Genomic DNA, 27,592 nt, shown 5'->3' on the forward strand with positions numbered 1-27,592 from the left:
TGGGGTCACGGCATGCTCTACTCACCACTGGGTGGCACCTCCTCTGGAGATTAGCTCTGCCTAGTTCAGCGCCCCCTTTCTTCTCTTCCCCCATTGCTGCTCTTTCTGCTCATGGAGTCGTAGTATGGCTGCTTTGTGACTTGGCCCTCTGGCCAGGTCACCAGGGCTGGATTAATGCAGGGGCTTTAAGGCTGCAGCCCGGGGCCTCGGGCTAAGGGGGACCCTGCAAAATAAATCCATATACAATTCAGTGGGAAAAGAGCACACACTCTGCAAGGGTTGCAGTGCAGCCGACAAGGGAAAACATTCTAAAATTCTCCCACACTTTTCAACAGGCAGGGCTCATTGTAGCAGATATCTCACTGCTGAGGGTAAGCAGCGAAGCAAGGGTACATCTACTACATGCTTGTGGCTTCCACACCGGTCCCTATGCTGCTCGCCAGTGTGCCGCTTTCGTCCCTGCACAAGTGATTGCAGAATGGCACGGGAAAGTTTCTTACAGTGGGGGAAGGAACAAAACAGTTCTGCCAAGGAATCTTCGGCAGAGGATTACCGAATACCTCCAGGAAACTTTCCTAGAGATCTCTCTGGAGGATTTCCATGAGATCTCGGTGTGCATCAACACCCTGTTCCACTGTACTGATTAGCTACATAGGGAAATGTCCAGCTCACAGAAACACAGCCAGCCTTCTACATTTCTATACCCTGAATCCGCCTCCGCACTACACAAACCACAGCCACTTACCAGGCATCTGTCCCGTTTCTTAATCACTGGAGAGCAACTGCTGAGACTGGCTAGACACCTCTGGAGTAGAGAACAGTTCCTGGCTGCCTGCCCTACCAGGTAACCCTACCGGGAGCGCCACACTATCGTCTAACTCTACCTCTTCATCAGTGACTTCGTCCTCTGGGTTAGGCCCTCTTTCCACTGTCTCCAGGCCCGCTGAAGTATCCACGGGGCTCTTGGCGGTAGAGGTGGGGTCGCCACTGTGGTTATAGCTCCTTATAGAACCGGCAGCTCCTTATAGAACCGGCAGGTCTTAGGTGCAGCACTGGAGCGATGGTTTGCCTCCCTTGCCTTATGGTACGTCTGCCTCAGCTCCTTTATCTTCACTCTGCACTGCTGTGTGTCCCGATCACAGCCCTTTTCGCACCAGCCTCGAGAAATCTGCTCGTAGGTATCAAAATTCCTACGGCTCAAGCGCAGCTGGGACTGCACAGCCTCTTCTCCCCGTATACTTAGCAGATCCAGCAGCTCCGCAGTGGTCCAAACGGGAGAGAGTTTGCTGTGATAACCTGCCATGGTCACCTGGGAAGATGTGATGAGACCTCTCCACCCCGAGCAAACAGGAAATGGAATTTCAAAAATTCCCGGGGCTCAAAGTGGGAGGAGCAGATGGTTGTTTACCTGGCTACAGGGCAATGGAGTTCAAACTGCTGACCAGAGCGGTCACACTGGGCATTGTGGGACACCTCCTGAATCTCAATTAAAGCGATAAAATCGAGCATGGTGTCTACACTAGCAATTTTGTTGACAAAAATTTTGCGCAAAAAGCCTTATGTCTCTCATTGGGGTGGTTTTATTTTGTCGCCAAAACAGGGCCTTTTTGCTGCCAAAAGTCACATCGCAGTGTGTATGCATCCACTGTTTTGTCAACAAAAGCTGCCTTTTGTCGACAAAACTTTGTAGTCTAGACAAGGCCTAAGTCTGTAGTTTCAGAGTAGCAGCCGTGTTAGCCTGTATTCGCAAAAAGAAAAGGAGGACTTGTGGCACCTGAGAGACTAACAAATTTATTTGAGCATAAGCTTTCATGAGCTACAGCTCACTTCATCGGATGCATTCAGTGGAAAATACAGTGGGGAGATTTATATACATAGAGAACATGGGTGTTTCCATACAAACTGTAACCAGAGTGATCACTTAAGGTGAGCTATTACCAGTAGGAGAGCGTGTGTGTGTGTGCGTTACAGTTTGTATGGTAACACCCATTGTTTCATGTTCTCTTTGTATATAAATCTCCCCACTATATTTTCCACTGAATGCATCCGATGAAGTGAGCTGTAGCTCACGAAAGCTTATGCTCAAATAAATTTGTTAGTCTCTAAGGTGCCACAAGTACCCCTTTTCTTTAAGTCTGTAGTGTAGACCTGGCCCAAAATCAGAATCAGGGCTGCTGTTTTCCCATTTTGTTATCCTAGAAGGTGTTAATTGCTACCAGTATGCATATCTTTGATCTATAGGCAATCACAGAAATTGTTAAAGTTGATGAGCACGCTAACTATCCCCCATTCAGGCTAGATGGAAGGAGCAATTAAGCTCCTTTTTCAGAGTAAGCTGAAATAATAGCATCCACTATCCAAGGCACAGGACCACATGGGAAGGCTTAAGCAAGAACTAACTCATAGAAAATAAGAGAGTGGTTGCCCTGGGGACTGATTGCAAATACAGGGAGTGGGTCATGGATTGTTGGAGCTGTGTGTGTCAGAAGGGGAAAGCAACCTGAAAGCCAAAAGAAAGCAGCAGTGAGCGAAGCAATCATGAGTGTGGCCCTGAGAGGAGCAGAGACAGAGCTCCTTGAGGCACAGGACTAGCTGGAGTGTGAGGTTTGGAAATTGTGAGCAAGGAAACTGTCTACTGGTGTTTGTGCCTTCTGTGTTTAGGGAAACAGAACTCTGTGTACATGCTTTGTAAATAAACTGGATTGTATCAAAAAATATAACTGATTCGCATAATCAATTTCTTCTCCTAATGGAAACTACCGACAAGGCCCCGAAGATTGGCTAACTGTTCACAAGTGTCTCTTTGCCTTATGGACTTGGTCTTCCCATATGTATAGGAGTATTCATTACTTGCATAAGTTATCATTTGTAGTACTGCAATGGCCCTGACTCTACAAACATTTGTGCTTAACTTTAAACATGTGAGCAGTTCCATTGGCTACTAGGGTTGCCAACTTTCTAATTGCACAAAACGGAAAACTCCTGCCCTACCTCCTGCCCCACCCCTGCCCCGAGACCCCATCCCTACCCTGCCCTTCTCTGAGGCCCTGCCCCCACTCGCTCCATCCCCCCTCCCTCCATCACTTGCTCTTCCCCACCCTCACTCACTTTCATAGGGCTGGGGCAGGGGGTTGGGGTGTGGGAGGGGGGTGAGGGCTTGGCTGGGGGTGCAGGTTCTGGGGTGAGGCCAGGGATGAGGGGTTTGGGGTGCGAGAGAGGGCTCCTGGCTGCGGCTTGGGTGCCGGGCGGGTATGGGCTCTGGGCTGGGGGTGTGGGCTCTGGGTGGGGCAAGAAATCAGAGGTTCAGGGGTGTGGAAGAGGGCTCTGGGCTGGGGCAGGGAGTTGGGGTGTGAGGAGGGGTGTGGTCTCCGGTAGGGAGTTTGGGAGTGGGAGGGTCTCCAGGCTGGGGCAGGTGGGTGGGATGCGGGAAGGGTTGCACTGTCCTGGCAGCTCCCAGGAAGTGGCTGCCAGGTCCCTGTGGCCCCTAGGCACATGGGCTGCCAGGGAGGCTCCACGCGCCGCCCTTGTGCCTGCAGGTGCCACCCCCCACAGCTCCTAGGGGTCGTGGTTCCCGGCCAATGGGAGCTGCAGAGTCTGCACTTGGGGCAGGGGGCAGTGTGTGGAGCTTCCCTGGCCACCCATGCGCCCCGGCCCCCTGCCGCGCCACTGCCTGGACTTTTAACGGCCTGGTTGGCAGCCACCAGGGTCCCTTTGCGACTGAGCATTCTGATTGAAAGCCGGGCGCCTGGCAACCCTATTAACTACTGTGTTTGTAGGATCAGGGCCTAAATTTGTAAAAGTGTCTAAAGGGCACATTTGACTTTGGATGGTCAAGAGCTGTTGTAAAATGTTCTATATAAGAAAAATGTAGCATGTAAAACATTCCCACTGTGCATTTCTTCATTTAAAATTTAGCTAGCTAGTTTCCTGGCTGACTGATTTACTAATATTTATTTCCGTCACTTTGCATTTGGAATCTGATTGCTAAATGAAAGAGGCACTCCCTCTACAGGACATTGTATGAAGTGAAAAACCTTTTTTTAGGAATAAGCATTCCTGTTTCTTATTGGCAGGAAATCTGTGTCACCCTGGTATTACTGCAGGTAGTAGGAAGCTCAATATATTCTTTTAATACTAGTACAGTTTTTACTGTGACTAACGGAGTTTTAAGTGTAATCCCGTACTTTAAAAAGACACGGTATGGAACAGAAAGATGTTTTGCTTCAAACTACTTTACACTTCCCTCATTTTGTTTGTAATTTTAAAAACTGAAATACAGTAACAAAAATGTCAGATGTATAATGACATATTACGAAATATTTTGCTCCATTTCAAAATTATTTTATTCACATTTTTAGAAAAATAGCAAAATGTATTTTCCATTTTACTTATTTGTAATTGCTGAAAATGTGCTCTCACCTTGGGTAGGTAACTAAGGTCACATCTATACAGCTGCACTGCTGCGGCACATCTGGTGACAATGCTCTGTGCCAGGGGTTCTCAAACTGGGGGTCGTCACCCCTCAGGAGGTTGCAAGGTTATTACATGGGGGGTTGCAAGCTGTCAGCCTCCACCCCAAAACCCTGTTTTGCCTCCAGCATTTATAATAATGTTAAACATTGAAAAAGTGTTTTTAATTTATAAGGGGGTGGAGGGTCGCACTCATAGGTGTGAAAGGGGTCACAATACAAGGGGTTTGAGACCCACTGCTCTGTGCTGATGAGAGAGAGCTCTCCCATCGGCATAACAAAACCACCTCCGTGAGCGGCAGAAGCTGTGTGGCTATGACATAGCGCTGTGCACACAAGCACTTATGTCAGTGTAACTTATGTCGCTCGCGGGGGTGGTTCATTCACACCCCTGAGCAACATCAGTTATGCTGACAGGCTGCAGTGTAGACGGTAGCCTAAGTCTAGTCCAATCTCTCCCATCCAGCACCACAGAGAAATGACACAACTCATAACCCATGATCAACACCCTAGCAAGCCTCATATTTCAGTGCGCAATAGACAGATTAGCCAAGATGAGGCAAAGAAGCACTGAGGATCTGGGAGCCGTGAAGGGCGTCAAAGACGAAAACAGAAGAGTGTTAATGGAAGATGGCAAAATCATTAGAAGATAGCAGCAGTTTTATGAGAACTGCTCAATAAAAAGAATCCGAGGAAACTGTTGAGGGAAGTGTGCGCAAGCAACAACCTCACAATTTATTAGCATGGTGAGTTGTCAGGCAGCACTAAAGATGATGAAACATGGCAGTGGGATTGGGTGGTGTACCAACTGAGGCATTTAAGGCATTACGACATAAGGGAGTCATGGTGATGATGATGAACTTCTTCCACTTACTCTTGAATTGGAAAAATGCCCAACAAATGGAGGAAGAGCACACTGGTCCCTATTTTCAAAAGTAAAGGGGATATTCAAGAATGCAGTAATTACAGACCTCTCAAGTTAATGAGTCACACGATGAATGAAATGGTTGGAAAGAATTATGGAGAAAAGATTTCATGAGGAACTGGAACCCCAAGTAAATGACAATCAATTCAGGTTTATGCCAGAAAGGTCAACCATAAATGCAGTATTTGCAACCTGAATGTTGCAGAAGTACAGGGAGAAACACAAGGAATTGTGTTTGGTGTTTGTTGACTTAAAGGAGGCTTACCACAGAGTTCCTAGAGGATTGATATGATGATGTCTGTGGACATGCAATCTGCTGGAGACGATCATATACATTTACAAGCGTAGCACAACAGTAGTGAGAAGCAACTGCAGCGACAATGAGCCATTCATTATGCAGGTAGGCCTATGTCAAGGATCAGTCTTAAACCCATTGCTATTTGTGATTGTAATGGACACAGGGGAATAGAGGAGAGACTTCATGCAGCATGCTTTTCACTGATGACATTATATTGTGTCATGAAGAACTGGAAAAGGATATAGAACAATGGAGGGCTGCATTAGAAGAAAATGGTTTACAGATCAGTCTACATAATGGATTACATGTAATGCTTCTTTGAGAGGGACAATGAGAAGCCAGTAAATCTAGATGGTATAGAGTTAAAGTCTGTGCAACAATTCAAATACCTCAGTGTCAAACTATAATGGGGATGTGGATGTTAGGAGTGCATGAAGAGCACTTGGTGCAAATGCATGGAGCTGATGGAAATTCTCTGTGTTAAGGATATGCAAGTAAACTGAAGAACAAAGTGTATAAAACCACGATTAGGCCAATCCTGGCATATGGGTCAGAATGCTGGCCAGTGAGCTACAGAGAACAATAACTACATCAGAGTGCCAAAATGAGAATACTCAGGTGGATGCTAGGTAAAACAAGAGTTGATATGCTGTGCAGTAAAATAGTATAAGCCATGATGCACGTAGCTCTTACCATGGAAAAGCTGTGGAAGCATCAACTGAGAAGATTGGATCATGTGAAATGACGAGGCGTGGGATGTGTTGGTCAGAGAGTACAAGAGCTAGTAGTCATGGGACAAAGACCACAAGGAAGACCCAGAAAAAGATGGTTTGAGATGCTGCAGGAGGACATGAAGAAGGTCAGTGTCTGCTTGGAGATGAAGAATAAGAGCTGATGACCCCGACTAATGGGGCAAGGTGAAGGCAAAGAAGATTATATTGCAGTGATCTCTCTGTCTCCAATCAGGTCCATTCTAAATTCTTTGATTCCTTTATCCTCCCTCAGAAAATGAAGGATACCACTAGCAGCTAGAAGCTCCCCATCATTCTGGAGGTCCAGGAAGCAATCCAGAAGACAAGAGCTAGCTAACCTCTTGGAAATGCTGGTTTCCCAGTAGACTTCTCCTAACACCTATCCAAAACACTTGCCTCTCTGTGTGTATATTCATCTGTGTATGTCAATAAAATCCTAAAAGGAAATGTTCTACTTCCCATCCTGCAAACTGCCCATATTTCATTACTGCTAAAACCCAGGTTAACATGCCAGTTACTGCCCACTGTCTATGATAAATACCAACAGCAAAATATTGGCAAAAATATCTGCACAGAAACTGGAGAAAGTTCTCCCAACCATTAAACATACCAATCAGATGGGCTTCATTAAACCACCTGCAACATTTGATAACCTGATCTTAATCTCTCAGGCCTCCATTGTACCTGTCTCTGTAGATACAGAGGCTTTTGACAGTCCCAGTCTACGCTCCCCCTCCATAGCGTTGGATTTGTCCCAAAAACCTCTATATTGCAGAACAGCTTAACCTATGGATACTTACTTGTATTTTGGACTCAAGACAGCAGATGCCCAGACCCCATTCTCATTGGGTAGCTCTCTATTCACTGATCATGAAAAAGGAGATGGTGCTTTTTTCCAGCCTCATACTCAAAAATGGCTGAGCAGATTTTCCTCAGTCTTCCCAACAGAGATAAAAACAAACACACTTCAAGTCTTCAACTGACACCAACTATGGAAAATTCAGCCAAAAGGAGATGAAAACAGTCTTACAATGGAAATTCTTTTTGCACCTATAATAGTCAATCCAGTCACATATTTAGACAATGAATGGTCTCATGAACTGCATAATGTTAATTAGCTTTGTTTGAGTGAGGTTAATATGAGAAAAATCATATTTTTAAGATTATGGGGCTCTAGTCAAAATGTGTGAAGTCAAATTATGGAAAGTTGGAAGTCTATCAGGCTACACTGCATAGATTATGAACTTGTCCAAAAGTCAAAGTTTTATTATTACAGTAACTATTTTGGCTTAAGAAATGTATTAACTTTACATTTCATTTCTTTTGCCGTACCTATAGATTATTATTTTAAGTTATAAGTTATTTTATATTTAGTTATTGCCTTTCACATGTTTCTATGGGAGTAAATGTTTTTGCTTTTTTCTTTGACTTTTAAAAAGTAACCGTCATAGTTAAGAAATTACTATTTTACTCTGAAAGTTGCTTTTTTACAGTGTGCTTGATATACAGTGGTAGCAGATTGAACTAGCTGCTGCTGCTGCTGCTTTGAAGAGAATTACACACAGGCATTTTAAATGGTTTAAAAAAACTTCTTGGAAATGGCTGCCACAAAGTTAATTATGTGTTTAAATAGGAGGAACAGATTTCTGGAAACCGAAGAGTGCTTTTGAAAACCAAAAGTGGTACAGAGATTCAGTCCTCAAGTGTAGGAAATTGTGATGTGGCAAATAAGTAAAGAATTTGGGTGCAAGGGTGGGAAGAAAATATCCATTTTATAAATGCATAAAGAGAACATCACTCTAAGGTACTAATTGTACTGTAATAACAGCACTTGGGCCTATGTCTTGAAGCGTACCCAAGTTATATTGATATTATGGTGTAATAAATGTCCTGCCGTGTGTTACTGCATACTTGAAATATCTAATAGGCTTGTCATTGGTGGTGTTTTAGTTCTTTACATTTGAAGACCATGGGCGAGATCTTCAGTTAGGGCTTGTCTTCACTATGGGGAGATTGACGCCAGGGTAAGTCACCTAAGCTATGATGACTCCAGCTACATTATTCACGTAGCTGGAGTAGCGTAACTTAGGTTGACTTACCCCAGCAGTGAAGACAAGCCCTTAGTGTAATTAGGCATGGCTATTTGTAAGTCAATTTAGCTCCCTTATACCTGCTGAGGATCTGACCCTGTGGTGTATTTAAATGATACAAGATTTATAATCAAAGGTAACATACAAATTTAAGAGACTTCCCAATATATTTTTGTTGGCTGCAGTGACTGTTTCTCTTTTTCATTATTACTGTATATACTTCACTTGGGCTTTGCCTCTTAATGTAGTCGGTCTCCCCAAACTGCTCACTTGAGCACATTCTACCGCAGAAAGAGACATCTGCTTTTGCATTTATTAATAATATGCTGTTGTATAAATGATTAATATAAGACACCACAGGCCTTGAGTTATGATGTGGTAATTCACACTTAGCTCTTAGACATCTCTCAGCCTCCAACCTTTTGATTCACAATGTACTAGGCATAATTTATTATGTACTAGTACATAATATTGTACAGTATTGAATTATACTGTAATTCACACTGTTGTTTCTAATTGCTAAAATTTAGTGTCTGGCATGTACAGAACGGATCATACAGTTGATTAGAATGTGCAGATCAGATCTTGCACCCAAAGGCTACAGTTGAAGTAATTCTTCAGATTGGTTAATTTTGCAATGTTTGAGATGACAACTGAAAGAACAGTGAAGCAGAGTGTAAGGGCTCAATCCTTCAAGGTGCTAAGCACTCCGGACCTGATACAGCAAAGCCCTTAAACATGCGCTTAACTTTGACCATGTTTTAAAGTTAAGCACATGCTCAAGTACTTATTGGATTGGGTCCAGAGTGCTTCAGACCTTGCAGGATCAAACCCAAAGGAAACCTGCACAACACTTTCAAAAGATGAGTCTGGGAGCTTAAATTCATAACTTTGTTAGATGTTAAAAATCCTGGCCATAATAAAGACACTAGATTTATGGCTTATTACAACAATCTGTAGCCCACTAACCCCCATTTTTGTCCTATGACCACAGGGGTGTTGTGGGTCCCTTCACCTTGAATAGTCCCTTAGAATATGTGCTAAGTACTTATACTTTTGCTAAATCACTCATTCCATCTTGTATTTAGCTGTGATGACGCTCTCCCTATCTTTCCCAGACCTGAAGAAGAGTTTTGTATAGCTCAAAAACGTGTATCTCTCACCAAAAGACATTGGTCCAATAAAATATATTACCTCACCCACCTTGTCTCTCAAACCCTAAGACACTGGTAAACACATGCAGGTTTCTTGAGTGTCTGTATTCATGGGGTCTGACTAACAGAGGGTCAGTAGGATAGGACTGTACAGCTTTTGAGGTCAAAGGTGTTATCCTTCTATTTACAACCATGGTGAAGGGTGAGAGAAAAGACCAGAAAAGACCATTCTGTGCAGAAAAGACCAAGCGCTTGCTCCTTCTAAACAGAGGAGATAATTACAGTTATGAACCAGCTGTGGATATTGAAAATATCAATTGAAAATTGAAAAAAAAAAAACCCAACCAGAAAAATACTGCAGATTCCTAAAAAGGTAGGTCAGATTGGTTGAGAATTAACTGGCCTTAGAACTCCATGTTTAAGAGCTATCACAATTTCCCTGAATGATCTAGTAAATTTCTTGTTTAAGGTTTTTTTTTACTCTTTGTCAATCAAATTATTGATTGTCACATTTGATTGTTGTGAAAAGAAACCTTTACATCTCAGTTTGCCAGCTTGTCTACACAGCCAACGTTAAAGTAGTCGCGGCTCCAGCGCTGGGAGAGGGCTCTCCCGGTGCTGTAATAAAACCACCTCTGCAAGGGGAACAGCGCTTCCAGTGCTGTAGCACTATCTACACTCCCACTTTATAGTGCTGAAACTTGCATTGCTCAGGGAGGTGTTTTTTCCACACCCTTGAGCGAAAAAAATGTCAGTGCTGTAAGTAGTAGTGTAGACAAGGCCTTAGCCTGACACATAGCTGCATGCATTCTGTCCATGCCACACTGAGGCTCTGAATCCTGCAGTGAACTGCTCTCTGGATGTGAACAGAAGAATCACCTTAAATTATTATGCATTCTCTGAACCAGAACTACAGAACATTTCTTTTTACAAATAACAATAAAACAGGGCAGAGGATCAGATGGTGAGATGCAAATCACATGGCCAAGTTCCACTTAATCAGCATGACAATCACACTTATTTGTATAACATTGTCCTGAACAGAGGTTGTTCTCACACTGATCCTTGATAAAGAGAATAAACAGCTGATGAGAAGAACAGCCAGAGGAGATATTTCTAGTCTGCTATTGTTCTTTTACTTAGCCAGTCTCTTTGCGGCCTAAGGGTATAAATAGAGAGACTGTACAGGGGATTAACATACTTTCTTTTCAGCACTACTGATATGCCACAGTGATGACTCTATTGGCATTGTTTCATTTGAAAGGTTTATTTCACTCAGACTTTCAGAAATCCATCACAAAAGCAAAAACTCAAGAGTTCTGGGGCCCATTTTCTTCTTCCTTCCCCATGGGAATGAACTGGGCAAAGATTACCTGCTTGGTCACGGAAAGATCATTAAGGATCTAGCCACCCTGTGGGCATTGTGGCACTAGGTTTAGCCCTTAAGTCCTGTAAGTGCTCCTTAAAACAAACCAACAAAAGTTCTACCTCGCATTTCCTGCTTAGCTCTGCCGATGGACCAGGAAACCACAGTCAAGATGCGTATGAATATTATGTGCCCTTACAAGCTCCTGATGGATATGAATATGGCAGAGCCACTTTCCAACATGCTGTGGGTGATAGGATCAATTTAAGCTTCACTATAAATTGCCTAGTAAAAAAGATAGATGCATTTGCCCTTCCAATTAACCATGGAGCGCTGGGGGTGGAATAGAACAAATACAGCACTCTTTCCCACATATTTCATCCTTGAAGGGAGATCTTGATTTGAAACCCAAACAATTAAACAATGGTGGATGACAGAGCTTAGGGAATTCCTGATCTTAAAGAAACTACTTTTCAGCTCAGTTTCTCAGAATAGCCCATGCCAGGGCAAGACGGACAATTGACCTTATGGGCCCCCAACGCTCTCAGCTTTTTATCGGAATGAAGTCTCATATTCCCTAGAAAAGATGAGAATCCTTCCCATCAACAGAATCTGGCGTTATCTATCCACGAGGTAACAAGATGCAAGTGCTCTATTACTACTTTATCGCAATATCTGTGTGCTGATTGTCCCATTCAGGCTGCCATTGAGTTCCTGATCTGCAAAGACACACTCACGCATGCTTAATTTATGTAGATGGAACTACTTACTGCTTAAAGTTAAAGAGTTGTTTTGGTGAATGAGTGCCTATGGTATTTATGGCACAGTGTTGAAACCAAACATGATTTGTTTGAACTCCGCTCTGCAAACTGCAGTCACTGAGTTTTGCAGAACTCTTTGCTGCTTTTATATTCACTGAAATATCATAGGCACTTTTGGAAGAACAGTGGGAAAAATTGCAAATGGTTTCACTAGAAAAAGACAGTGACTTTCAGCGTGACTGGCATGTATAAAACTTGTGGACTCCTGTGTTGGGAAAATTATGTGTGGATAGCAAGTATAGCACTGATGTACTCCAGTCTGCTAAATTTAGAAATATTGACTAGATTTAGTGATTCTCTAATCACATTCCACCTTTGACAGTTTGCAAACTGTGACCAAATTTAAGTTTTAACTCTAACCTTAGATGTATAATTGAGGATAAATTATTAGACAACCTGGATTTAAAGGAGTCTTCTGAACAGGTTGCTTGACATTCTTGGAAAATAAATTAATTCTTTGAGCCTCAGGACGGAAAATTTCTAACCCTGCCAATATCACAGGATCAAAGTAGTTTATTTACAGGGCACTCTGACCTTTCCTGTTGTAATACAGCTTAAGGTCAGGTAACAGGAATAAATGAAACCTCTGTGTACAGCAAGACCCTAAATTAGGGAATTCTGTATTCACTGAGCTGTGGGATTCATTTACATGGTTTAATTATAATTAAAAATGGAACAAAGAGGTAGTGTCAGCTTAGGTTGAATTATTATTTGTGTTGCAGTACTAGAAACCCCAGTCATGGATCAGGATCCCATAGTGCAAGGGGCTGTACAAACACAGAACAAAAAGACAGTCCCTGCCCCAAAGAGTCCACAATCTAAGTATAAAATGAGATACCAAAGGTGGATACAGCAGCCAGGAGGAGCACAAGGAACCAATTGAATAAGCCAATAATGTTTTAAGAGTTTGGGTCCAGGTTTGAGGCTGAATCAAAGTTAGGGCTTGAGTTCAGTTTTGGTGGGGCTGAATGGCAGAAATATCACAAGAGCTTCTGGCATTGTGAGACTTCTGCCATCTTGGGTTTTGTGACAACAGCTGGTCTTATGAGATTTTGGCTGCCCCTGAATTGGAAGTGCTAAATCGAGGCCCTTTCTGGTTTTGAATCAGACCTGGACCCAAAACTATGAAGTTCAGAGCTGAATATTCCCAGCTATTTTAGATTGAATTTGAGGTCTGCTTTTGGACATCTTTTCTTATAGAACACGACTAAGTATAATGTAAACTATAGTGTAAACTTTGGCGGATACTTATGAAGCGGTCTCGTGGTCAGGAGAAGAGGGAAGTTGGAGACAACCTGTCGGATTCTTTGCTTTAGCTGGACGATGGAAAGAGGAAAGGGATACCTTTAACTACTTTTAACAGTCCTTGAAAGAGAATGGTAGACAACAACCACAGCTTCTCTGTAGATCAAACGACAGCTGGGACTATCCCACCTAGTTTATTCTAATTATTACCCCTCTCTAAAAATGTGGTTGATTTTTAATCTACTCCAAATTTTTCCTTCCTTGACAAGTTATCTTTGAGCAGATAGGAACATCTGGAAAAGGAAAGCTCTTATCCTGAGCCTGCTACCTGCCAACTTGGAGGAAGGAAGGAACTGTTAGTGGCACATCACTTTTGAAAACTGAAGCCTCGGTGGTTAATGAATCCATCCATCTTCTCCAGTGACCAATCCCGGAGATGTTTTCAAATTGTAGGAGTACCCTCAGCTCTGTCCTTTTTCACTTGCTATTAGCCTGGCCTTTGTTTATTTGTATTACTGTAGCATGTCTGAACCCTAGCTATGGATCATGACTCCATTGTGCTAGGTGTTGTACAAACACAGAACAAAATGACAGTCTCTGACCCAAGGAACTTCTTGACACACTTTACTTGTTAAAATACCTTAATTACAAAGTAAAAGACATTACACAGTGCCCAGCAGACTGTATGTGATAAATGCAGGACTTTTGTCTTAACCTCAGCTTCTGAGCTTTTTCTTCTCAGTGTGTTTTGTTGTGTGTCTGCCTTGTCATTAATGAGAATACATATATTGGTGTTATAAACATATACACAAATAAAATGAACAATACCATCCCCCAGCCCCAAAGCCCCCTTGCTTTTTGGTGAAATGTTCCAATTGTAATAATTGCAGGCAGCCCACTCAGTGTAACTTCTTATCATGTTTGTAAGGTCTGTTTCTGTCTATGCCTTTTGATTGGGAGTATTTTGGGATAAGGATCCAGTTTTTGTTTGACAATGACCTTAGTTGTTCAGTGTCACATTTATGGATCTGAGCTAGAGTCTCATTTGTGATCTGCAGTAGCCCCTTCTTTTCCCCATCCTGCCCCCTGTCAGGAGGAACTTCTGGCCTACAGTGTGGGTATAAAGGTTAAGGCTAGGATTCTGACATGGAGGTCATGGTGTAAATGGTAACCGTGAATTTTAATGATGTCTGTGACCCCTGCAGCAGCTAAAGGCCTGGCTTCTACGCCAGGCATTGTGATCTGGCTCACATGGTCACAGCACCACTCAGGTTTAGTATGTCCCTCCCTCTATATAATCCCAACTATACGTATAAAATGATGGGGTCTAAATTAGCTGTTACCATGCAAGAAAGAGCTCTTGGAGTCGTTGTGGATAGTTCTCTGAAAACATCTGCTCAGTGTGCAGCGGCAGTCAAAAAAGCCACCAGAATGTTGAGACTCATTAAGAAATGGATAGATAATAAGACAGAAAATATCATATTGCCTCTATATAAATCCATAATATGCCCACAGCTTGAATACTGCATGCAGGTGTGGTTGCCCCATCTCAAAAAAGATATATTGCAATTGGAAAAGGTTCAGAAAAGGGCAACAAAAATTATTAGGGGTATGGAACAGCTTCCGTAGGAGGAGCAATTAATAAGATCAAGACATTTCAGCTTGGAAAAGAGATGACTAAGAGGGGATATGATAGAGAGCCATAAAATCATGACGGATGTGGAGAAAGTAAATAAGGAAGTGTTTTTTACTCCTTCTCATAACACAAGAATGAGGGGTCACCAAATGAAATTAATAGGCAGCAGGTTTAAAACACACAAAAGGAAGTATTTTTTCACACAACACACAGTCAACCTGTGGAACTCTTTGCCAGAGGATGTTGTGAAGGCCAAGACTATAATAGGTTTCAAAAAAGAACTAGATACAGTCATGGAGGATAGGTTCATCAATGGCTATTACCCAGGATGGGCAGGTGTCCCTAGCCTCTGTTTGCCAGAAGCTGGGAATGGGTGACAGGGGATGGATCACTTGCGGATTACCTGTTCTGTTCATTCCCTTGGGCACCTGGCACTGGCCACTGTCGGAAGATAGGATACTGGAGGTAGATGGACCTTTGGGCTGACCCAGTAGGGCTGTTCTTATGTTCTTTTGAGATGGAAGGGCTGCAACCTAACACACAGGGTCACAGTGCTCAGAGCAGAGAGCTGAGTCCAGCCCTGTGGGATAGGAGCTGCTATTGTGGGGTAGATGCACGATGGGCTTACTCCAGCCCTACCCCCAGGGCCTCTCCTCCTCACTGGGGTGGGCTTGCTCACTAGTCCCCCCTCCCTGCAAGCCTCTCCTCTACCCCAGGTTGCGCTCATTCTCCATCCCCAGGACCTCCCCTCCTCTCTGGGTGGGCTTGCTTACCAGGACCCTTGGGGCTGCCTCTCCTTGCCGGAGTGGGCCCTTTCTTCTACAACACCCCTCCCCCTGGGCCATGACCTTTCCTGACCATGGGTTTTTCCCCCATACCTATGCCGTGAAATTGAGTACAAATTTGCATGGCAGAATTGTAGCCTTAATAATAATGGATTACAAATAGTAGTGGGATAGATTTTTCAAAAGGGCAAAGTTGAATGTGCATTGAACTTTTGTTGGTGGAAGGGACAAGGTTTCGAGCTTGTAGCTCGTCTTCCTGTACTACTATTTCAGAGCTCTGTGTAGCTCAAAACTGTGTCCCTTCCACCAACAGAAATTGGTCCAATAAAAGATATTCCTTCACCCACCTTGCAAAAAGAAAAGGAGTACTTGTGGCACCTTAGGGACTAACCAATTTATTTGAGCATAAGCTTTCATGAGCTACAGCTCACTTCATCGGGTGCATCCGATGAAGTGAGCTGTAGCTCACGAAAGCTTATGCTCAAATAAATTGGTTAGTCTCTAAGGTGCCACAAGTACTCCTTTTCTTTTTGCGAATACAGACTAACACGGCTGTTACTCTGAAACCTTCACCCACCTTGTCTCTCTCATTTCCTGGGCTACAACACTGCAAACAAAAATAATTAAGGCTGAATTCGACCTTTAACAAAACTTTGCACTCTCAGGCCCCATCACATAAAGTCAAGTCCCGAGACAGTTACAACATGGTTCCCATATATACCACAGATTGTACTTAACCTTTTTATCTGTTGAGTTCTTTGTTTTAAGCAAAAAGAAAAAAGAAAAGGAGTACTTGTGGCACCTTAGAGACTAACCAGTTTTAAGCAGGTTCCCTTACTCAGTTATGTTTAGCTGATTAACAATCCTCAGTGAGCTAGAAGGAGGTTTTAAGCACCTCTGCTTGCCAAAGGCAAGCTGAAAAACTAGTGAAGTCTTTGATTTAGTAGCAAAACCTGTTTTCATTACTCAGCTTGAAGTCCTGAGGACAACCCAAATTCCTGCAACACTGAGCTTTCAGTAAGACACTGTTTACTCTACTGTGCTGTCAATAAGATGTCATTACTTTAATTGCAAGATAAGAAAGGATTTTCTAGTTGCTCCAATTAGGGATGGTGAATGTCTTATTCTTTTCCTTGCAGCTTACTGGGAACAAACTAGGGAAAGAGAGAAACACAAGGAAATTTGACGAAACTATTCTCTGGGTTTATGCCTTTCAATTAAAGTTTTTAAGATTTAAAGTTGCATGAGGTCTCTTAATTTAAAAAAAAAAATGTTCCTGGTGGAGAACAGTATATAACATGCAACGTTATAGGAAACATGGTTTATGCTATAAGAGACTGTGTGTCTCTGTGTGTGTTTAAAATAAACCATTAAAGGAATAAAAAAGCAAGACACATTTTTGTCAGTTAGGGAAAAAAAATCTCCTAGTTCCTCTGTCATTAAAGGAAAATGGCAGTGAGTAGTTATAGGGCCATAATCTGCCATTAATCCAGAAGCACAATCCTTTGAGATGTAGATCAGTGGCAGGATATGGCTTTTACATAGCTAACTAAGTAGTTACTAATTAACAACAGCTATGGAAAGAATGTTCAGTTTAGTTCTTAAAAATACCTGCCACCAGGCTATGGCTCCATAACTGTGATTGGAGCTGCTCTCCCATCAGTGACCAGTGCCCCATTACTGATACTTCCCAGCAGCAATTCTTGTCTGGTCTAGTTTGTGACACAACGGATGGAGCAGACTTTTAGAAGACGCAGTAAATAAAAATGTCAATCTCAGGACTTTCTCATACTTTCCAGTGCTGCTGAGCTACATTTCCTGTCACAGATTCCACCAGAAGGCTGTCAAAATGGCAACTTCCTGTTTGACTCTCACTTATTCCTTTTAAAGCCCAGTTCTGCAAATTTGTAGCCCTGATGTAATTTTCCCATTCCTTTAAGTTGTACACATGAATTATAGGTTTTGTCTACACCTAGCGGCTAATTTGGATTAAGATAGAGTGAATAGTTAAAGCACTCATATCCACACATGGAGTTATTTGGGAAGAGCTATTGCACTTTAAATTCACATCCTACTTTAATCTGAATTAATTTCCATGTGTAGACAAGTATTTGCAGCAGTGAAGGCTCAGCAGCTAGAGTCTTAAAGATGGAGTAGGACTTGGTCAGCAGGTTAATCAAGTAAAACACACATATGGGAATGAAGCTATCTAAAACTTTCATTTATTAATTCAGTAAAAAGATCCATGGGAAATGGGACACATTGGGCATACTAACTGTGGGAGGAGACGGATTTCCCAGGTGGAAGAGGTAAAGATTTGCTCTGTCTCAGTGGCCAGAGACTCTCCCTCTTCCCTCCACTGCAAAAGGTGCTGTCTAAACTGCTTCCAGCCCACAGACCCCCAAAGAATTAGCAAATCCCTGTACCATCCACTTGGGGATTAGTACATTTCCTACCGGTTGACTGCTGGGCTATAGATATTTGTCACTAACTTTCACTAGTGCTGCACAGGGGATGAACAGAAAAAAGCCCCCACAATGTTACAGTGGCGTATTTGTAGATGACTCAGCGTGATTCAGTTCAGTCTGGGCAGGGCAGGGCCAAACAGTCAAGCTGGTTTACAAAATGACTGGCTGAACGAGAGAGGTGTGTCTGCAACAAGAGACAGCGGTGAGGTAGGGCTAACCTGGATTGTGTACAGTGGAGATAATACACTAGCTGGCTGTATGGCGGTGGATATAAACAGAGATCGTTTATTGACTCATGGTCATTAGCCAAGAAGCAGGGAAATGACAGAGGAGGCTGATTAGTAAATGGATACTGTCAATAAAAACAACTTGTATTAAACAATTGTTATTAGTGGTGTAATTATTAAAATGGAACAGTTGCTGAATTTATTTTCCACCACTTACGCTGGTAGTTTGGATTTCATGCAGCTTGGACAATGGGAACAGATACCTCAATCTAAATGCATTTAATTAACATGGTCCATTAATATTGTGTTTTATAACATGCACACCCCCTCCCTGTGCGAATCCCTGCATGCCTTTCTTCACCACTTCAAGATCAAGCTGCTTCTTCTCACCTTCAAGGCCGCCCTCAACTTGACCCCTTCGAACTGGTCTGCTCGTTTCTTTTATTAATAGCCCCCTTACTCAAACACTCTGCCAACTATGCTAGTCTTGACTACCAATTGATCAGCTTCTTGCAGAACTGTCTCCATATCTTCCATGATGCCCCTTACACACCCTCACTGAACTTGAGCCAGGCCTACGAGCATCCCAGCTCCCTCCCAATGACTCAATGTTACCTGAGTCAGCTAATCGACTTAAGAACACACTTTTATTTCAGTGAAGCTGTGCCCTTCAAGTCCCACCTCTGCTATAATGCTTAAAAGAAATCAGCCAATTAATAACGCTTATTTACGAGAATAGCAGCATTTTATTTATAATTTAAAATTAAGCAAATATGTTTATTTTGGTATCCTTTCCCCCTTAACTGACAATAGTTTTTTGGGATTATAAGCTCTTTGGTGAAGGGACAGCACTTATCACACTAGGCCCTCCGGCACTACCACAATAAAAATAATAATGTACAAAAACTAAATTTTGAGCCTAAATTACCTACCCAGCTTCCCACGGTACTGACTGGAGAGACACTCATAGCACGAATGTGATCCACACTGATCACAATTTGATTATGTTTGGAATTTGGGTTATATTTCAGAAATAGAGGACTGGGAATAAAAGATGTATTCAGAGTTGTTGTAGCCATGTTGGTCCCAGAATATTAGAGACACAAGATGAGTGAGGTAATATCTTTTATTGGACCAACTGAAACAGTAATCTTGAGACTGGGCAATTCAGAAAGCACGTCGTAGTGATTAAACTAAGATGGCGGGGGGGAGGATTGATGAGGGACCCTTGATGAATATGCCTATGATGATAAATGATGATGAATGCCTATGAAGATAAATGGTTTTGCAGTACCTGCATGCACCAAGGGGCTCAGAGTGATGGAGGCAAGTCAAAGCAGTAACATCTTTGTACTCAAGTTGTGAGTTCTGCAAGGGGAAAACTGTCCTTGGGAAAAGGGCCTTGCCCAGTGGGGGGTGCTTCTATAAAACAAATTTTAATAAACTGAAAAACCACCCATGGCTGAATATAGTTTTTCAAAGGGCTGGGGAAAAAGTAGAGTTAAACATACAGTCTGAAGGAAGAATTCAAATCTCCAGCATGTTGCCAGACACTGGTGACTTGCACCTGGGTCTTGATAGCTGGGTGACTTGCAAGGAGTTGGCTGGGAATGGGGGGGGGGAGGGGGGGCATCACAGCAAAATTCCAGCAGTGTGCCCCACTGTTTGGTGTGTTCAACTAGCTCTTCACCAGATGTGAGTGGCAAGTCATGAACCGCAACAGTGTGCAGTGCTGGTGCGGGGAGGATGGAGCTTGGACAAGAAGGCTGAAGCACCAAACCCTCACCCAACAGCACCCACTGCTTCTATCAGCATGCCATCCCTCACCCAGGAGCACCTCCCCCATTACTAAACACATCCAGCAGCACCCATGCAAGTGCCTTTTCCCACCCAGTAGCACCCATCACAACTCCTCCCCATCCAACAATCCCTACCAACACCAAGCCAGTCAGATTTTTTCTGCGACTACATGCTTGTAAGGCTCCTAATTTTGGGTGCTATCTCTTGGTCTTCCAAGTGGTTGGCTGGGCCTCCCATTGGGACAGGGTGCCCTCAATTGTCCCCAAAATGCTGCACTTTCACAGGGGTGACCATCTGCTCACTAGCCCTGTCTCCTCCCACAAAGCCACAGCCTGGATAGGCTTGGTGCTGCAGGCTTCAGCGGGATGGAGGCAAAACCTTTCACCAACAGCCTGGGAAGGGAGCAAGATTCTGGCTTCCAAACACATAACCGAGATGAGGAGACTTCCTCGCTCCACCCACAATGCAGGAGAAAAAGTACTGCTGCCCCAGGAGAGTCGGATGAGCGCAGAGACACTCAAGGTAGACAGGGGGCACCAGGGAGAGGAAGGGAACACAAAAGGGGAAACACAGCAAGAGGGGAGGGCTTGTCGAATTCAAGGAGGAACCAGGAAGAGGGGGAAGGATGAGGGAGAGGATCGATTTGAGGGCATGGAGGTGGGCAAAGTGATTAATTTAATTGTGGTTAAATCTATAGCAATAAATCCATGTATAGCCATCAAATATGCAAATTAGGATCAAGTTGCATAAACTCTCCATATTCCCAGCCCTACCTCCTTAACAGGCAGCCAGTGACTCACCTGGGTGATTTTTGGCAGGCAAAATGTGTGGATTTTGGGGTTTTTCTGGCCCTCTAATAGCTGGCCAACTGAGGCTAATGCAGAGTGATCACTTTAGATTAGCTATTACCAACAGGAGAGTGTTTTTTGCGGGGGAGGGGGTGTGGGGGGGGGGGAGAAAACCTGGATTTGTGCTGGAAATGGCCCACCTTGATTATCATACACATTGTAAGGAGAGTGATCACTTTACATAAGCTATTACCAGCAGGAGAGTGGGGTGGGGGGAGAGAAAACCTTTTGTAGTGAAAATCACCCATTTTTTTCATGGTTTGTGTGTATAAAAACATCTTCTGTACTTTCCACAGTATGCAGCCGATGAAGTGAGCTGTAGCTCACGAAAGCTTATGCTCAAATAAATTGGTTAGTCTCTAAGGTGCCACAAGTACTCCTTTTCTTTTTGCGAATACAGACTAACACGGCTGTTACTCTGAAACCCGTAATACTACAGAGACCTACACAAAATTCTTCTGGAACTGGAGGGAGCATCCTCTGCCATGAAGCAGGTGTGAGTTCTGTTTCCTGAGTGCCATGGCTCTGATTTAGCTGATGACCAGGGTGTATGTGTGTGACCCTGTATTGTTAGTGACTAAAACTACTGCATGGGGAAAATATAACAAGTCAGGGCGACTAAAAGCAAGAGTGGTGAGTTAATAAGTACAGTAATGGGTGTTGCTGAGAGCCTCAATCAATTCTTTGCTTCATTGTTGACTAGCAAAATGGAGTTGTATTTCAGAGATTAGTGTTGTTTTTTAGGGGCTAATCATATCAAAGCACACAATCAACAAATTAGAAAAATAAAAGGTGCCAGTCCTCATGCTGTTTCAGCTTGCAAATAAAATCCAATTTACTGAGCAGGCTCAGGAAGAATTCAATACTGTGCTATTACTAGGCTGTTGAGAAATGTTTCTTTCTTACTAGAGAAATATCCCCCAAATAAATTAAAGTTCACACAGGTTGTGTTGCTACTGTTATACCAAGTCATGTCCTAATCACTGGGTACATGTACAGTGCCCGAGCATAATGGGGCCCTCAGTGTTCTAACTTTTTACATCCATATGCGGAATTAATTTTGTTACGTGCACCAATATGGAGGTTATGTGGGGGCTGGGGCGAAGGGTTTGGTGAAGGGGGTGAGACCTCTGGCTTGGGGTGCAGGCTCTGGGGTGAGGAAGGGGCCGATGGGTTCGGAGTGTGGGAGGGAGCTCAGGGTTGGGTGCAGGGCGTGAGGGCTCCAGCTAGGGGTGAAGAGTCTCTGGGGTGGGGCCAGGGATGAGGGGTTCAGGATGCAAGAGGGGGCTCAGGGCTGTAGCAGAGGATTGGGGTGAGGGCTCTGGGGTGGGGCCAGGGATGAGGGGTTTCGGGTGCAGGCTGCCCTGGGGCTGTGGTGGGGAGAGGGGACTCCCCGCAGCCCTCTCTCGCCGCAGCAGGTCGGGGCCGGGGGAGAGGTGTCTCTCCCTGGCTGCGGCAGCTCCGGCTGGGCTGGGCTGGGCTCAGGGAGGGGCTCCTCTCCCCTGGCCACGGCAAGTCCAGGGCAGGTCCACACAGGGGCCAGTGGGGTGGGGTGCCTCTCCCCACTGTGCCAGGTCTGTGCTGGGGCTGGTGGGGAGGGGTGCCTTGTCCCCCCCATGGCGGGTCCATGCTGGGGGAGAGGCATCTCTCCCTGCTGCAGCCCTAAGCCCCTGTGCAGGGCTGTCCTTACCCATACGCAAAGTACGCAGCTGAGTAGGGCACCAGGAAACTTGGGGCACCAAATTTCCTGGTGCCCTGCGCAGCTGCGTGCTGCTCCAGCCCCTGCCCCACTTCTTCCCCAGGCCTCCCACCCTTGCTCTGCTCCAGCCCCGCCCCCACTCCACTCCTCCCCAAAGCCCCCGCCCAGCCCTGCCTCTTCCTGCCCTCGCCCTGCTCTGCCCCAGCCCTGCCTCTTCCCGCCCCTGAGGAGTGCAGCAGGACTGGGCCTGCACTCACCAGCGGCAAGAAGTGCAGGGACCCAGCCCCTAACGTGCCACCGGTGAGTGCTGGGGGGTGGTTCTCCCCTGTCCCCCCAAGCCAGCCCCCCGTCCCCCCGCGGAGGCCTGGGGCCAGCCTCCCCCACCCCCACGGAGGCCTGCCTCCCCATTGGGGGGGGGGCTGAGTAGGGTCCCAGAATAGCTAGGGACGGCCCTGCCCCTATACCGGGCATAATAGGCAGCTGCGTGGCTGCGAAGCTTACAGGGAACTTAGGCCCTGATCCTTGAGTGGGCTGTGTAGGTCTACGTAATACAAATAAATATTTGCTCTAAAGCCACCAATCACGCTTTCTTTCCTGAGAAGAATTACAGTAGCCCCCCAGCCCCTTTTTACCAGACATGAAATGACAATTGGAGCATTAAGCAAATTCCAGACCTGGTGTAAATTGGTGTAATGCCCATGGCAATCTCTAGGCCAAATTCTCCTGTGAGGTATACAGTGGAGTAAGCTACTCAGCTGGAGTTTGTTAGAAAATGGGTGCAACTGGTAAAACAGTTTAATTGTGCCAATCTGGTATGCAATGGATATGCAAAATAAGAGTAATTCTCTTGAACAATGGCAAAAAGGGAAGGAGGTAGCAGGTAAACTACTAACAGTAAAAGCAACTAACAATGGGCTGCAAAATAACTTATTCTTGCTAATGCATATGAGCAGCTCAAAGCGTAAGCCCTAGGCTCGACTGCCTTGTCTGCAACAGAATTTAAGCACATTAACTAACATTTAAAAATAGATCCATTTTCCTAGCATAGACAAGGCCTAATATGATGCTACATCCTCTATACCCATAGCTTGTAAAATGCACTCAGCATCAGCTGAGGTTATGTCAGTGCAATTTTATGTCATCGCAGCACCTGGCCTTGTGAGAGCAACAGTGTAGATGGGGTACTGCCATTTTTATGACTGGGTTGTCAGCCTGCTTAGTATAGGGCTAGACACCATGGTGGCAAAAACAGCTAAACTAGTGCTCTAGTGTTACAACCACCATGGAGCTACACTGGTGTTTAAGAGCAGCTGTGTGGAAAACATAAAAGAGGCAAGTGCAGACAAAGTTTGTGTCTGAAATGGCCAGAGAATCTTTTATCTGACAAGCCTATCCATTCTCCTAGGCCTTTGAAGAGGTTATTGTTGGGCTACAGAGGCATAAGAGAGTTAAGTGGCTGGAGGTCTGAATGGATGATAGGGAGAGGAAGAGTTCATGAGTACAGTAAGATCTGTAGATTGTTTCTAATTGTATGTACATGCCTAAGTCAAATAAATACCCCACTCCCATCCATAGGGGGCTATAGGAGTAACAAACAGTAATTCATGGTGATTGTGCAGTCCCAGATAAAGGATAAACCTGGATTAGCAAGAGCCCCAGGAAGGGACCCAAAGGCTGAATTATCTGGAAGTAGGGTGCTCATTATAGACCTGATCCTGCTGGAATAAACTGAATCCCAGATCATTAAAGAGCTTAAATTGTTTAAAAAAAAAGACAAAAAGAAAAAAGCTTAAATCATAAGTTTGTATGAGAGCATAATGATTTTACCCCTCCATATCACAGCTCTGCTGTGGAAAAGGAGGAATTCCATCATCCAGAAAATTTAGAAAAGAAGCTGATAGTTCTCAATAGCAGTGGCACAACTTAATGGCAAGAACTTGAAAATGGGCAGTAATACGGAAAGTAGACAATGTTGATATTTTTATAATTTAACCATGGTACTTGGTGGCTGCTCTATTGTTCTGCTTCTAAAAAAGAACAGCACAAATGAAGACACTGAATGCATTTTAAAATAAATTTTATTAAAATGATAAATATAAAGAAATATCTTAATGTTCAGAAATTAATAGCAAATGTTCTTAGCAAAAAATACAAAATGCATATTTTTATGCATCAAATCATATCAACTTCTGAAGAACCTTACAAATATTGGTATTGTTATGTAGTTTATAAAGTTGCTCAAATAGCCTATTAGAGCGACAAGGTGGGTGGATAATATCTTTTACTGAACCAACTTCTGTTGGTGAGAGAGACAAGCTTTCGAGCTTACACAGAGCTCTTTGCAGGTCTGACTTCACTGAATTTATACCAAAGGTGATTTTGGCCCACAGTGGATGATGATGTCACAGTTTGTGATCTGCAGCGTCAAAAGCGAAAAAGCTATTTATATTTTCAAGCAGATTCTAATTTTCCCTTTAAAAGGCTAGTGAAATATTCTCCGAGTAACCTAGTTTCTAAAGGAGTTACAAATACTGTTGTTTTTCTCCTCCTGATTGTTTCATTCTTATGCTTCAAAAGTTCTGAGAGGCCTAGTAATCCCATCTTTAGCAGGTAGAGATAAAGTCTATGTAAACTGCACAGAATGTTAAGTATTTTTTTATTTAAGATAATCTTTAAGGCACCATACTTTTCACTATGTGTAATTCTGAATTGTGCGCATAATGTTATCCTGAAGGAGGAACAATTGCCAGATGTGGATTAAGACTACTATGTTCAAGAGAATAATGCTAGATGACAGCAAAAGGAAGAGATAGTACATGCCCTTGGGTATACAGGGATGAGGTCCAGTGGATTGAATAGGTTACTGGGGACCAGGAGCTCCTGCATATTAATCCCAGCTCTGCCACGGATCACTGTGTGACCATAGGAAAGGCACTTAACTGCTCTGTGCCACAGTTTCCCCATCTATAAAATGGGTGATAAGCGTTGTGAGGTTATTTACATAGGCCAAATCACAGTCCCATCTCAGGCTGGTCTCTCCTCCATTCCCTCTGGATTTTGACCTTTTTCATTAGGTAAATATTTCCCCCCCACCACTGTACTGTAAAAGAGTCTTTAAGGTTAACATGGATTTTTTTTGCATGATGATCATTGATGAATGTGGTACTGGGAGTGGCTCAGGCTAGCTGCCCAACCTCCTGGGTAGCCTGAGCTACTGTGTCCACACTGCTCTTTTTAGTCTGCTAACTCGAGCAGAGCTAGCATGTGTCTGGCTACCCATGCTGGAAATCACACCTCCTGGCTACTGTGTTGACACATCCTATTTTGTGATGGATTGAATTGCGGTCCAACAGTAGGTCCAACCCTGCATTCCTTGCACACTGAAAACTACCACCGAAGTGAATGGAGTTTTGGTTGTGAAAGAAATACAAAAGTGAGCCCTCGGTGCATACTGATCTAGTGTGTGACAAGAATTTAAATTCTCACTCCTGTTACAGGTAAGAAGCCTCCGAGAGCATACAGGTTCTACACAGAATGGGCAAAATGAACTACTTAATGTACATCAACTGGGTAAAGACACATGCCCTGATTCTCCTTTCACTCATACTGCTGTAAGAAGGCGGGGAATCGCCACTTACCTTACGCAGGTATCAGTGAGAGGAGAATCAGGCTTACAGTGCTTCCTCTCGTTGTGATTCAGGTCCATTCTTACCACGTTGATTGAAATATCTTGTTATCTGTATAATCCCCACTGCGCATTTCTTAGCTTGTATGGCACATAGCAGGCTTATCATGGCAACAGCAATGGCTGAACATCCTAATGTTTAGTTCTTGTCATCTTTTCTTCTTCTGTCTCTTTCTGAGTTTGTCTTTTCCTCTGAGCTTAATTATATAGCTAGTGATTGAATTATCCAGTGACAGCCGCTTCAAGTGATCACAACTCATTCAATGGCAGCTGTGTTGTTTTTAATACAAATGATTTGGTTTCTGAGGGTTTGTGCAAATTGAACAGCAGATGAAATAACCAATGGCTGAATGAAGTGGAAGGTGCTGTGCTGCATTTCAGAATGAATCTGCCCCTTTTTATGAGACAACAGTCTACAGAAAACTGTGTGACTTTTTTTTTTTCTGTCCGGCTACAACTATTAAAGACTTCATTTCACTTTTTCCAGTGCCCTACTGGGTTTCATGGTTTTGTATTTTCCAATCCTTGTCTTTATAGCCAATGATGTACAATGATGTTCCAGACATAGGCAAGAGTTACAAGAAACTATTTGCTAAAGGGAGTTAATCCCCAACTTTTGATTAGACATCAGTAATATTTTGATTAGCCATTAGTAACCAGTACTAAGCCAGTTAAGTACTGTCTGTGTGTAAAATTCTTAGTCATATTTAGGTCGGAAAGTGCTGTCTGCTTCTTTCCAGATTCTGTCAGCTATTTTCCCCATTTTTTTTTTCACAACTTTGAGATGATTCTCATGCAGGAGTGTCTGTGTTAAGTATTTCTCTCGTTTGATCTTGCTCTTCGTCTTTTGTGATACATCCGGAATTACGTATGAAACAATAAACTTCACACAGTATATGACATGCTAGGGAAGATGAAAATCAAGAATGTCAGTCACGCAGAACAGGCTATTATTATTACTAATTAGAAGCTGAAAGCCCATGCTGTCGCACAGGTGTAATTCACAAAGTCATGCATGGTAAAAAAAAAAAAAAAAAAAAGCCAAAAATGACTGAGAACTTAAAAACTGGATGGTAACTGACCACAAATCCCATTGATGATTGAACCTGGTGATATTTTGAACAAAAAGAGCTCTTAACCATGCTTGTAGCTGTGTCCACTGCTGCACATTGATGCAACAGATATTCTAGGCTTCAGAGTGATGTTTGAGGTGATTGTGTGTACTGGTGTGTGGTTGTGTGGGTGCTTGTGTTGATTTGTGTATGAGTTTTGTTCTGGGAGAGTTGTGTCGATCTGTGCGGGAAGCAAGTGAGGGGCATGTGCT

At 43.6% G+C, this 27,592-nt stretch overlaps 1 protein-coding gene across 1 annotated transcript in view; it reads right to left on the minus strand.

Moving 5' to 3' along the window:
- Window positions 1–24,789: 24,789 nt before the first annotated feature.
- ANO6 (anoctamin 6) overlaps window positions 24,790–27,592 on the minus strand; it is a 127,923-nt gene continuing 125,120 nt past the window's right edge. The window contains exon 20 of the mRNA XM_074942170.1: window positions 24,790–27,172. Within this exon, the coding sequence (XP_074798271.1) occupies window positions 26,966–27,172 (207 nt within the window). The 3' untranslated portion in view covers window positions 24,790–26,965. The remainder of the gene's footprint in view (window positions 27,173–27,592) is intronic.

The sequence above is a fragment of the Natator depressus genome, chromosome 1 (assembly GCF_965152275.1).
Source record: "Natator depressus isolate rNatDep1 chromosome 1, rNatDep2.hap1, whole genome shotgun sequence".
Lineage (NCBI taxonomy): Eukaryota > Metazoa > Chordata > Testudines > Cheloniidae > Natator > Natator depressus.